The 14,360-nt window shown below is 45.0% G+C and overlaps 1 protein-coding gene across 2 annotated transcripts in view; it reads right to left on the bottom strand.

Annotated features, from left to right (window-relative positions):
* RPS6KA5 (ribosomal protein S6 kinase A5) overlaps positions 1–14,360 on the bottom strand; it is a 543,858-nt gene that overhangs the window by 185,201 nt on the left and 344,297 nt on the right. For both annotated transcript variants that reach the window (XM_085626532.1, XM_085626531.1), the window contains exon 10: positions 11,286–11,411. In XM_085626532.1, coding sequence (XP_085482658.1) covers positions 11,286–11,411 — 126 coding nt within the window. The remainder of the gene's footprint in view (positions 1–11,285; positions 11,412–14,360) is intronic.

Raw genomic sequence — 14,360 nt, forward strand, 5'->3', positions numbered from 1 at the left:
GCCCCTGCGTTTGTAAACACAGCGGGAGTCCGGGGCACGGCGCCAGGCGGGAAGGACCTGCTGGAGCTGGCCATGGCAGGGTGCCTGCTGGGTGCTGACGCGCGCTGGGAGGCGGAGGCGGGGAGCCCAGCACGTATGTGACTGTGAGACTATGTATGAACGTGTGCCTGGGACACGGGTGCGTGATGGTGTGCAGTGCACGGAGGATATGACTCATGAGGGATGGCTCAGTGAGCTGGGCGCCCACCTCTAACTGGCGGATGTGTCACGAGCCTCCAAGGCGGACTCCGCCTCTGTCCTACTCTAGGTCGGTAAATAGAGTCCCGTAAACTGGGTAGTGTTTGACTTCTGCTATTTGAGTACTTAAGAAAGTATGCGGAACGATCAACAATACCGGTTATTATTACACGCAGACAGGTGTGCGAATTGCATGTCCATTACCTCTATGTATGCACGTATGTGTGCTGAGATGTGCATGAAAGAATGCTTGTTTATACCGTATGCGTATGTTTATGAGCGGTGTGTTTTTCTTAATGTAATGCAGTTAATTAAGTAGGATTAAACAGTGTGCGGGATGGAAGGACTTAAAAGGCCCATCACATCACCAAAGAAGCATAGCTATGAATCCTTCAGAAGAGGCATGGCTTATGTAATTAAGGGTTTGGCTTAAAAAACATGAACACGCATCTGTGCTTTAAACAAAGCACCCCTCACTGGCATTACTATGCCCTGTGGTGTGGGGAGTGGTCTCCAGGGCTTCTTGATCACGCCCGTTCTCCACTTCTTGGCTCTCTCCTCTGCGGCCCTCACATCTTCTGAAATCCGCCATCTGCTTCTCTCACCACTGTCCACTGCACCAAGCCCTCTCTCACGCGCTCTCTACCTGCCTGCAAACACATTTTCTTTTCCTAATGCAGTTGGAGCAGTGGTTACAGTTGAACGCACAGTCCCAACGTCAAGTGGCCACCGGTTAAGAAGCGGTTAGTATCTACCGAAAGAAGCCTGTAGGAGTAAGAGAGGTAAGTGTTAGAACAGACTACGCCTTTGCTATCACAAAGCGTAAAAGCGGTAGTTGCGAAATCAACACTTACCGCTATAAAGGAACACAGGGTCAATAGGAGAGCAGACTGGACAAGGAAGAACAAACGATGGGTATATAGACAAGCGCGGTCCCGAAAGTGAAAGGAGGACCGCGCTGCAAGCATTGGAATCTCTTGTCTTTATGGGGCCATGTGTTTGAACACATGGCCCCATAAAGATAAGAAAACGTTTGCGATGGGAGGAAAGCAGGCGAGCCCGTCCAAGTTGGCCGTCTGAAAAAGCCAAAGGGAGGCAACATGGAAAGCTCTTTTCCAATGGCTGGCCACCATTTAGCATAAACGGTGACGCCAGCCAATGGAAAAGAGGGGCGGGGCTTAAAGCCCTTAACTTAAACTCCTCAAAATCATTAAATCTCGCCGAGCGAGCTGCGCATGTGCGCAGCCACACTAGCCGAGACCTAAAAAAATGAGTGTCCCCCCAGTTTTAGCACGCCATGGACATCACTCTGCATGCCATGCTGGAAATTTTTGGACGTTCCCATTGCGGTGATTGTTTTCAAGGCATCGTATTGAGAAAGGTCATTGTTTACAACTCTTAATACGGCCGGTGGTCCATGCGCGGGTTTGGCGCAGCGGAGGTGGCACAATTGCACCAAGCTCGTAATTAAGCCCTCAGATTCTGATACAAAATTGTCTTTGCCACTGCATCAATCCACATTGACTCCCATTCTCTATGTATATAAATGCACCAAAATGTCCCAATCAATAAATGCTGCGCTGGACCCCCACCTGCAATCCTCCAAAGCTATTGACTCCATCAGTAGGACATTTGTTTCTGCTTCCCGCTAATACCACAAAGTAGATCTGTGAGCCTCTACATTCAGTCTCAAGCGCTCCAAGCTCCAACTCCATGTGAATCTTAGTGCCAAACACTCTGTGTTGAACTCAATCAACCCAGTACCCAACTGTACAGTGAACATTTCAGAGCACCAACACACTGCTCCATTTTGAGTAAAGAGGATTAGTTAGCACTTTCACAGGCAAAGGCTCTAATCTTGGTTCTCAGTGGTATAATTACTATTTTGATGTTACCAGTCTTATTCTTAAAGTCAGCATCGAAGGACTTTACAGAGCTCATCTGCAGTTTATCCCCCATGCTCAATTCTTATTCATATTCAGTCTCCTGACAGCTGCTTTCTGGTGTCCACTGTGTGAGCAGAAAGAGATGGTTTGAGTAAAGGCAAGCTGTCACACTCTTGTGACAGCTTACTTCGTCACAAATCAAGAGCACCTCTTGTGATCTAATTTTCACACCATCTGTCCATGATCATTCAAATAGAGTAAAACGATGTATGTCTGTGGAGAACTGTGGTGTCAACTTCAGCTGGGCCTGGGCCTTGACCAGGTACAGGCTACAGTACTGTCTCCATCTGCCCACCGCTTACCTTCTCCCACACTGCGGAATGCACCCGCTACCCAGGAAGTCAAATCGGCTCTGGTCACATCACTATCTTTGTAATCTGACTCCGCAACATTCATTCAGCTCTTAAGATGACTACCTACTCAGTACAGTCCTTAGGAACTTGACCAGCTTGTCTGGGTCTCAGCAGTTCATTCCCACCACGCTGGACGTCACCAGATATCGTAGAGAGTGGCTGCTGATGCATGCCTTGCTTGTGTCCAAGCACAGCCCAAAATCGGAAACACTTGATGCAAGCATACCAAAATCTTGATCCTGAAGACAGCCAATTGACCCCTAAAGGCAGTTACACAGCTGAAACATATCGACTTTTTGGTGTCACGGACCAGTGAACCCTTATTTCACTGTTTCCAATCTTGCCCAAGACCTTACTCATTATATCATAGTATTAGGTTCTATGAGACAATTTTAGCTCACTCATAAAATCCCTTACCTTTCACTTTCTAAATGCTCTGCTTACAAACGCAGAGAGCCCACCCACCCACATTATGTGATGTGGGTGTGGGTCCAATGATGAAGCAGGCCACAGGTGGTACCTGTGGGTGAGGACCCACCAAATATATCCAAGAAATGTGGAAAGAGCACTAACTTACCTGGGTGTTGATCGCTCATGGACCCGAGTTGGTTGTCAAGAAACACTATTAAGCACCCAAAACGATTTTTAAGCACTAGTGTGTTGTTTCCACGTGCCACCCAATCAATCTCTCCGTGTTTGCTCAGGTAAAAAAAAAAATAAAAAAAAAAAAAAAAATTATATATATATATATATATATCTGTGATCCTTGCCTTAACTCTATCTATATATATAAAAATATATTTCCTTAACATTGAATGGAACAAACTGTCTGCTCCATTCCTGCACTCCTATCATGCAAGCAGGCAAAATGTCGCAAAACGTTTTTTTTAATTAAATTATTTTGGGTCAGTTCAAATGTTAGGAATTTGGCCCACTCAAGCTCTAATCTCGGCTGCCATATTTTTCCATATCATGTGATCCTGGGACAATCGCTTGAGATACCTGTGCCTTGGGTCCCCTATTTTACACATTTATTTCATTTTTTTTTTTAAATCTTGAATCTACGAGGAGACTAGTAAATGCATTTCATAATTTGGTCCTTTTTTCTGTTTGGATTGATAGACTGTTTTTATCCTTGTTTAACAGTGGTCTTGAACAAAACTTTATAAAGAACATGGGTGTTACTAAGAGGCATTGAGAGCTTTACAAGAAAGGCTGCTGAGAATGTGACCAGGACAAAAATGTAATGGGATTCTTTTGAAAGAGTGTTTCATCCAAATTATTTCGAAATATTACACCCTATATTTTAAAATGTGCCGGTTATCGTGCCTTTAAAATAACATACACTTAAAAACTCAAAATCGCGGGCCAAAAAAAAAAAAAAACTGCTTCCTGTTAATTACAGAGGGTGAAAGGGGAAAGTGCAGGTGAGCAAACATGGTAAACAATGGGGCAAAGATTCCCTATTGAAAATCGTGACAAACATGCTCGCTCTTCCAGAAAACCATCCTTGTGTCAGAGGAATTGCTTCGAATTTGTTTCGCTTTTTGGAGAACCAAATATCATTGACCGTGGAAAAATATTTAATCGCTGTGGAAGGAAAATATTGAACAGCAGATGGCTTCTATTTTGTGATTTTTTACTTCACGCATGCTGCGTTTAACGCACATCACAAAGCCTACAGTGAAAAGTGGAAAAATAGTTTATTTTTTAATATGATAGCTGACTAAGAATGATAAAGGGGCTATGTTGCAGAAAATAACAGAAAATATTTCAAGAGGCTGTGAGAAAATATGTGATGAACGGTATTTGAGTGAAAAAGCATAAAAGCATAGCACTTTAATCATGACCGTCATTAGAACCATACACTGCGTTGAATAAACATAATGCAAAATAAAATGAGGGAAGGCGGGGTGGAGGGGGCAAGGAGGGAGGAGGGGAGGGAAGGGAGGGTGGGGGAAAGAAGGGAGGGTGGGAGTAAGTAAGGGAGGGGACGAGAAAGGGAAAGGAAACGATGGAGAAGGAAGGAAGTGTGGAAAAGGATGGAATGGCACACGTTAGACAGAATGAAGAGAAGGAGATAAAAGAAAGCAGGAAATTTGAAGGAGCGGGGATGAGAACGAAAAAGTGAAGAGATGAAGAAAGCTGCAGGAACAACGAACGGTGAAAAAAAACACCAGCATGAATGGGAGGAAGGAATTAAGGGCCGATGGAGGAAATGAAGGAGGGGGGAGGGGGAGTCAAGGGGTTCCTGGGTAAAAAGGGCGGTGGTCGAAAGGTATCAAGGAATAACAAGCATTGGCATAGCCAATAGGTCTCGCCTTTAGGACCTCAAAAGTGTTTAGCCATCTAACACCACGTCCACCACCACCATGTCCACCATCACGTCCACCACCAGCACCACCACCACATCCACCACCACCACCACATCCACCACCACCACATCCATGTCCACCACCACATCCACCTCCACCACGACCACCACGACCACCTCCACCACCACATCCACCACATCCACCACCACATCCACCACCACATCCACCACCACCACATCCATGTCCACCACCACATCCATGTCCACCACCACATCAACCACCACCACGTCGACCACATCCACCACCACGTCCATCACCACCACGTCCACGTCTGCCACCACGTCCACGTCTGCCACCACGTCCGCCACCACCACTACGTCCGCCACCACCACTACGTCCGCCACCATCACCACATCAACCAACACCACGTTCACCACCACCATCATGACCACCACCACGTCCACCATGTCCACCACCACCACCACCACCATGTCCACCACCACCATGTCCACCACCATGTCCACCACCACCACCACATCCACCACTACCACGTCCACCACCACGTCCACCACCACATCCACCCCCACCATGTCCACCACCACCATGTCCACCACATCCACCACCACGTCCACCACATCCACCACCACCATTTCCACCACATCCACCACCACCACATCCACCACCACTATGTCCACCACCACGTCCACGTCTGCCACCACGTCCACGTCCGCCACCACCACTATGTCCGCCACCACCACCATCACGTCCTCCACTACCACCACAGGTCCACCACATCAACCACCACCACGTCCACCACCACCATGTCCACCACCACGTCCAGCACCACCATGCCCAGCACCACCACCACGTCCAGCACCACCACCACGTCCAGCACCACCACCACCACATCCTCCACCACCACAACGTCCTCCACCATATCCACCACCACATCCACCACCACCACCATGTCCACCACCACCATGTCCACCACCACCACGTCCACCACCAACACGTCCACCACCAACACGTCCACCACCACCATGTCCACCACCACCACATTCACCACCACGTCCACCATGTCCACCACCACGTCCACCAATACCACATCCACCACCACGTCCACCAATACCACGTCCACCAATACCACGTCCACCACCACCACGCCCACCACCACCACGTCCACCACCACCACGTCCACCACCACCACGTCCACCACCACCACGTCCACCACCACCACGTCCACCACCACCACGTCCACCACCACGTCCACCAATACCACGTCCACCAATACCACGTCCACCAACACCACGTCCACCAACACCACGTCCACCAACACCACCACGTCCACCACCACCGCATTCACATCCACCACCGCGTCCACCATGTCACCACAGTGTCCACCACCACCACCACATCCACCACTACGTCCACCACAGCGTCCATGTCCGCCACCACCACTACGTCCACCACCACCATGTCCACCCCATCACATCCTCCACCACGTCCACCACATCAACCACCACCACCACGTCCATCACATCAACCACCACCACTACTACATCCACAACCACCACCACCACCACCACGTCCAGCACCACGTCCACGTCGAGCACCACCAACACGTCCAGCACCACCACCACCACCACGTCCACCACGTCCACCACCACCACATCCACCACCACCATGTCCACCACGTCCTCCACCACCACGTCCACCACATCGACCACCACATCCACCATGTACACCACCACGTCCACCACCAAGTCCACCACCACATCCACCACCACCATGTCCACCACATCCACCACCACCACATCCACCATGTCCACCACCACCACGTCCACCACCATGTCCACCACCAACACGTCCACCAACACCATGTCCACATCCGCCACCACCACCACGTCCACAACCACCACCACATCCAACACCACCACCACGTCCACCACCACCAACCACATCCACCACCACGGCCACCACCACCTCCACCTCCACCTCCACCAAGGCCACCACCACCACCACATCCACCACCATCGTCCACCACCACATCCACCACCACGTCCACCACCACCACATTGCGGAAGTTGCTACCCACCCCAGCCAATCATTTGCTGCCCTTCCAAGGTCATCCGAGATGATGAGCAGAAGTGACTCTCGATTCACCTCTGCTCGGCAGATGTGCATCGCCGGGGGGGGGGGGGAGGCGATCAAAGCAAGACCACGAGCACATCCTCCAGGGCTCTACATTACACTTCCGCAGCTCCTCCATCTTTGGACTGGTGCACGGTTTCAGGGGTCCTGCGGTGTCAGCATTTTGGGGACCGCTATCCAATCCCCTGTCCTCTGTGAAAGAGGTTTTTAAAATAAGCACAGGTGGAACTGGTCAAGGTCAGCGGCTCATAAGATGCAGGTATATCAAAGCAATAACCTGTGCGAAGTAAGGGCTTGTAAAATAAATATGTTAAAATGGATGGGGAAAGCGAAAATATTCTCCTTTCCTGCGCCCAAATCTAGGGATTATATTACGTTAACCCGGTCTGGGTATAGGACGAGTATTTAAGAGTTTGGGCTAACAATGCTTAATTTGTGCCGGAGCTTGCAGATGGTGTGCACCAGAGCTCGTTTGTTTCTGGCCGTATTTTGCAGCTAAGCATGGTGGAGGGAAAGAAGTTTTTGAGGAACTAAATGGGACTCTTCAACCTCTCGGACAGTTTATACACAACAGTGAAAAACTACTAGTCAGCTCACATCCGAAAACAAGCGCTGGTAACACGCCGCTCCTGGCACCCAGAGCACGGCAGCACGGCGAACGCGTTAATTAACAATCGCGCGCAAGGTGCCATACGCTAATTCAAGCTTTACAAGCACTCGTGCTTGTGCTCCACCTTGCGGGAGAGAGCAGCGGTGCGCGGGCCAATTGTTTTCAATTAGTGCGTGCGCCGCGGCTCGCCACCGCAAGGTGGATGCCAGCACAAGCATGAGTGCTTGAAAAGAGTTGACCAATTTCAAAAGGTTATCTCCTAGCGCAGCGCATGCGCGCTGCCTAGGCATGACCTAAAAATAAAGGATAAAAAAAAACAAGGAGCGGGTGTCGAACGACACAGAGGGCGGGCAGAGGCTCTCAATTGACTGTATCGGAACACTAAAGAAAATAAAGGACAAAAAATCCAAGGCGTGGGTGGCGGATGACACAGAGGGCGGGTAGCGGTGGGGAGGACAACGGGAGGGGGGGGCGACACAAACGTGCATGGAGCACTTACACAAGCATGAAGCATACAATTAACAAGCGCAGCCAAAGCAGACCGAGCTGAAAATTTAAAAAAAAGAGCGCTTACAGACTTATGAAGGAGACCGTGTAACGTCGCAAGTAAACGATCCAGTCCGGGTGAGCGGGGCCAAGAGGAGACAGGGCGGTAACAAGGAGGGACTACGAAGCCTCCTTTACAATGAAAAGCCACCGTTTAGCATGAACGATAACGCAAGCCAATAGGAATGATGGGCGGGGCTTCAAGTCCCCTTCTGAAATCGTACCAATTACAATAAGCCTCGCAGAGCGAGGAGAGCATGCGCGCTCCAGCGCTAGGACTGCGAGACCTAAAAAGGTATGTAATTTCTCTCATTGCCTGTAATAAAATATAATATTTTGTCTTTTTCATCTTTATATCTCTTTTAAGTTACTTTAATTCACTAGCAATAATATCAGACTGTATGCACCTATTAAGATTTAGGAAATTTTGAAATCCATTCGTCTACTGCTACACCAACTTTTCAGATTTAATGTTAGGGAAAAAGGCTGTCTGGAAGTTGCTTTGTTGTTTTTTTTTATAGACGGAAACTTGTTGCCTGCAAACTTCTTTGGTGCACAAACATTCTTGGGAACAATTTCTGGAACACTTCAGTTTCCATCGAGTGGGGAGGAGTTCCACAACACCATAATGATTCTTGGACTGTTCTGGGGAAACGACGGAGAACTTTAGATTTCATAAAATGTGAGCATATGCATCTCAGAAAATCTGATGCTGTAAAAAACGTAAGGTCAATATGTCCCATGTAGCAAGTCCTGCAATGTGTTTCCACTAAAGTTAGGGAGGCCTAGTGATGAGGAAGGGCCTTCAAGTCTACAAAGCCAAAGCATTGGGCTTAGAAGTGGGGAACAGGCTTAGCTAAAAGTTGTCAATTGCAAAGAATATCTTTTTAACAAGTCTTTTGTGGGCATGCACAGTGAACATGGCTATTACCCTGTGAGTGCCTGGCCAGTTTCAAACAACAGCTATGGACAAACCCAGCAGCCTACTATCTAGGGCGACATATTTTATTGTTTTCAGTTACGGATGCCGTGGTATCATGAGCACACACTGCAGTAGCTGACATGTTTTCATTGTTTTTAATAGAAGACTATAATCAGTATGTGAATCAAGATGACACATTTTATTGCCATGATGCTTAGTCTTGTTGGTACCTTAGTGTCTGCAAGTGCAGTAACATTTTATAAATATAAAGATAAGATTGGTGATCAGACACTATAAAAAAAACATACATTTTAAAGGGACTTTGTGCTAAGACTATCAAGCCAGAGGTCACGCCGGTTTGCAGAAACTCAAAACACGGGCTTGCTAGTTACTACTTCTACAAAAATTTAGCTTTAGGGTGTTAAGAACTCGCTAACCATGTTAGAAACGTTGTTGTTATCACTGACCGTCACATGCATTGCTGCATTTCTTTTTACCATTAAATTTGATGCACTAGAATAAGATTTGACAACATTTTAAAGTATCTCTCCTGTTTTTTAGTGCTACTTTGAGTATGTTACTCAATAACGAAAGAGGGTTTGGCATTTCACTGTGTCCCTGAACTAATCTTGTGGGATTCGTTGCTACTAAAAACACTTCCTGTGCAGTATTGCTATTCGGTCACGTATGGGTTGCAGTTCAATTAGATTTCTAATTAGTTCTGGTGAACTGACGGAGTTCTTGTATTTGGGAGATAGCAATCCTACCCCTGCGGCTTTGGGGGGGGGAGTAGTGGTGCAGAAAACATATCCAGTTGGAAGAGCATCACATAGCATCTGGCAAGAAAATATGCTGCAATCTTAAAGGGAAGAGCTAAGACTTCTAATTTGAAAATTATCTAGCTTAAATATGCACAGTTGTCATTTTCGTCCGGGATGGTAAGATTGTTGCACTGTCCAAGGAAGGAATGCACCCATTTATGTGAGAATGCACAGCAGACTTCCTGTAGCATTTTAAATCTATAACGGAAAACTAAAGAGAAAATAAAATGCAAAGTCTCTCGTCTGCTCTACATTCTTTGTGAATCCAAAAATCCATCATTCTTGCACCAAAGTGCTACCTTAAGAAAGGAAAAGGAGGGCATAAAGAGCTGTGTTTTTGTCTGCTGTTGAAAGATGTGTTATAGTTGGAGAAGACAACACCTACTGCAAAAGAAAATTAAAAACCTCCATCTTTCACAATTCCATTAACAATGTTTGCAGATCTCAGTTTACTCACATCACACAGCCAACCTCCCTCACCAGATATACACTCCAAAGCTTTAACTTATATGAGCTCTTAAGCTTTTGTTTACTATGAACACATATCAGGCTTCCCCGAGTTGGGGCTTTAACCAATACATATTAAAAATGTTCAATTCAAATGACCCTGCATTCGCTCAAAACCATAGATCCACATAGCCAATTATGGCTTCAGGCCCACGAGACATGAGGTAGTGTATCTATAAAACTGGGATTTAAGGAGCGGATCTATAGAATTGTGATTTAAGGAGAGGAGTAAATAAAGAATATTGAATGCACACAAATATCTAGATGAAGATCATAAATTGAGGTGATTAGAAGTATGCCTTGAAGAAGCAGCAGTGCGCTGGGAAACACGTGTTGATTCCTTGACAGATATTTGACTTTGGGTATCATGACTCTCGCTGAGAACAGTATGGTTATTTGGGAACTGAGTCGGAAAATCAGATAACGAACATGAAATTGTTGATGAATCGAAAACCTTGGTTGATGGATGAGATTATCAATTAAGATTGAGGAAGAATAGTTTGGCTCAACCTATAAAACTTGAAGAATCGTGAAAACAACAAAGCAAAATAATTGAGCTAAGTGTACTCCAATGATGGGTATATAAACTTGGACTGTAATGCATATTAATTTTTGATGCACTATTTTTGGAACTAGTAAATGCTATCTCATTGATTTGTGTTGAAATGTGAATACTTTTTAAAAGTATAATTTTTTAAATAATATTTTAAGAGAAACTAAAATTCAAATATGCATTTACAAAAAAAGTATGTGATACTATGCAAGATACGTTCCAATGGAAGTGCTCCCTAATGTTTGTTTATTTTAAATGTTGGCAACATTTAATACACATAATATTTTTAGCATAACACAATAATTTATTCCTGAATTCTATTACCTTCATCATAGCACTTCTGGCAATAGTTGTGACTCCAGGTCGTTCAGTTCCCAAATAATAATGAATAGGATCTGTAATGGCTGCATTGCGTTTGAATAAAATAGATGGTGCCACAAAAGAATATCCCTGGATAAAAAACAATTAAACTGTAAATACTCTATTCAACCTTGTGATACAACGGGACACATAAAATAGAAACAGAATTTATAATCATAAGCATTTAATTCTCATCTTTCATAGTCCAGAGACACAGTTGTGCTTCTTCCCTGAAAATATATTTTCTGCAATTTTCATGCAGAAATTTCAAAATATAAAAAGCGATATGCAATTAAAGTGCTAGACACACACAGAAAGAAAATTGACAAGTGTGAAGAGCAATGCTTTGAAAAAGGATCAGTCAACGTTGCAGAAGAAAAAAGATAAAAGAAAAATTCACTAACTTAATTATTTTTACATTGTGTGCTCAGCACTTTAATTATAACACTGCATTTCAAAAATGGTATGCACTATTAATCCTCCATCTATTTGTTTACATATTTTAAATAACGGTGGGTCAGCTGTCATTGGACACTATCCACCATTACGAAATCAATTTGCAAATAGTGAAAAAATGATTTCTGTTAAAATTTATTAGCATAGATTTGGACAAACGACAAATGAAAACCCTAGAACCTGAATTTAATTGGGAAAAGTGGTACAGTAGCCTAGTGAGAATTACATTCCCTTCCACAGTGACCAGAAAAACAATGACATTTCTTTTATCCATGAAAGCAGCATTCTTGACACAGGGAACCAAAGCTTGTTGTGACTTTCTCACCACAACTGCTTCGGTAGTCAGCCATGTTAATCATCTTCAACAGAGAGAAGGTACAAAATTTTCAGCTTTAAATAAAATAAAAAATCCCTTCCGATACTGTATTTTTCTTGAACACTCGTGAAAGCAGTCAAAAGTGTTGCAGTTTATAAGCCAATGACATGCTGATTGAACCTTTTGTTTTAAGTGACTGCAAACACTGACAAACTTTGTTGAAAGTTCATATATTAACTGGTTTCATTTAACATTCATATGCAAAAAACCTTTGTTAAGCACGATTCTATGACTAATACCCTTTTAATAAAGTATATTACTTTGAAAACGTTTTGTAAAAACTAGCTCTTGAAGCAAAACATGGCAGTATGCTGAACGCTTGACTTGTTGTAGTCTCCCGGGTCCGGCTACACTCTACTGCAAGTAGTAACCCTACAAGGGTTGCAAAATTTGAGGTGGCCTGCAGTGATTAAGCATTAAATGTGCAGTACCAGATGTAAACAGGAAAAGCAATGACGAAAAATGCACTTGCTTTAGGTAGGTCTTTGTGGTGGCTACTGAATCTATCAGCTGATTCTTCACATTTCCCCAGGTGCTAGACTGAATCCTGAATAGCTTTTCAGTACCAATAGGTGACGCCACATGGTTCCGGCCACACCACCAAGTCCTCTCTGGGATGTGACATCATGAAGACTTATGAAGCAGCGCCGTACAGCTTACATCAGATCTCATCCGTTTGTTCAAGGCCTAAGAGGCATAGAGGAGACTGACAGGATTGATAGAATTAGTGCAGTGCAACCAATAAAGGTTATGAGGGACCTTGCTACAAAAATCCATAACACTGCTCCTCAGAATGAGGAGGTGGATGGATCACTCGGGAATCTGTGGGTAGACTGAGTACCCACCATAAAAGTAAGTAACTTTTTTACAGATATATACTACTACCGGCAGTGCCTCCAAAGTGATATATTTGTGGACGCGGTTACACCAAAATGTCTTGCTGTGCAAACATGACAAAATGCCCATCTCTGCGGATCTGTCAGGGAACAGTGACTAGTGAAGGAGTGGACTGAAGCCCACTTTTCAGCATGACAAATGTTTAAAAAAAAGAAAACACCTCTGGATAGCCATCTGCATGGGAAGGAGGCCCTCACCCGAAAAACCAGCTTACCTTGGAAGAACAATGTTAAAAGGAGGTTAAAAAGAAAAGGCCTGCAGCTTGCTGACATGCTGAGCAAAAGTAACTGAAAAGAGAAAACTGTTTTCAAAGTAAGAAGCCTCAAAGAACCCATTACAAAAGTGAGTACCAAGTTAAGGTAATGATAAAGCCTTACTTTGTCAAACAGCGCAAAGCAGAAAACATGAGATTTTGGTGGTAAACTTTCTCTTCTGCACACCATGTGACCAGTAGCTGGAATAAACGGTCCTTGTGGATAGGCGGGGAGCAACGAGGAGAACATCCACCACTTCCAAAAGTAAGTCGAAGGCACCAAAATTGCTTCCTTCAATCTGCATGCATGAAGGTGGAGGCTTTAGAGATTTGCAAAAGGAGGCCCTCCATGAGAGTAAGCGAAGAACATCATCTAAAAAAGCCAGTGGAAAAAATACAGGCGTTGTACCTAAGCACTACTCTGGTGCCCACTGCCATACACAGAGAGACAGTACTCTCCAGACCAGATTTAATAGAATATTTGCTGCATCATTTCCGTCCTAGACTAATCTTTAGAAGGGTTTAGTTTTGTTGTCTGAGATCACTGGCAAGATATCCACAACTTTCTCCCATAATGTGTGCCAATACAAGCCCAGTAGGCATGTGGTATTGATAGACTTGAGAGCGAGGGTGGCCAAGGAGAACATCTGTTTCGCGAATGTCGCCATCCTTTTCCATTCCCCGTTAGATGGGGTGATAGACAATACATTGGGGTTCAATCAGCTTGTCAACTCTTGGGACGACAAGACTCTCCAAGGTGGGATGCTGCAATATGGAGGCCGCATCTCCAGGAGCTGGTCTATGCCACTTGTCTATTAACCAGACCTTCAATTGGTCCAAAACATGTCTGCAAAACTCTTGCTGGGTCTAACTTGCTGGCCCTCATTTCACAACACCTCAACAAACTTCACTGACTACCAACCAATATATGAAACAAGTTCAAATAGGTCACAAAGCAATTTATGGCTAAAGCCATGAATTAATTTGAATTCATTTTCAATCACCTTTCATCAACCAACTTGTACCTGTCACTCTACACCAACTTGCCCTCTTTTTC

The sequence above is a fragment of the Triturus cristatus genome, chromosome 9 (genome assembly GCF_964204655.1).
Source record: "Triturus cristatus chromosome 9, aTriCri1.1, whole genome shotgun sequence".
NCBI lineage: Eukaryota > Metazoa > Chordata > Amphibia > Caudata > Salamandridae > Triturus > Triturus cristatus.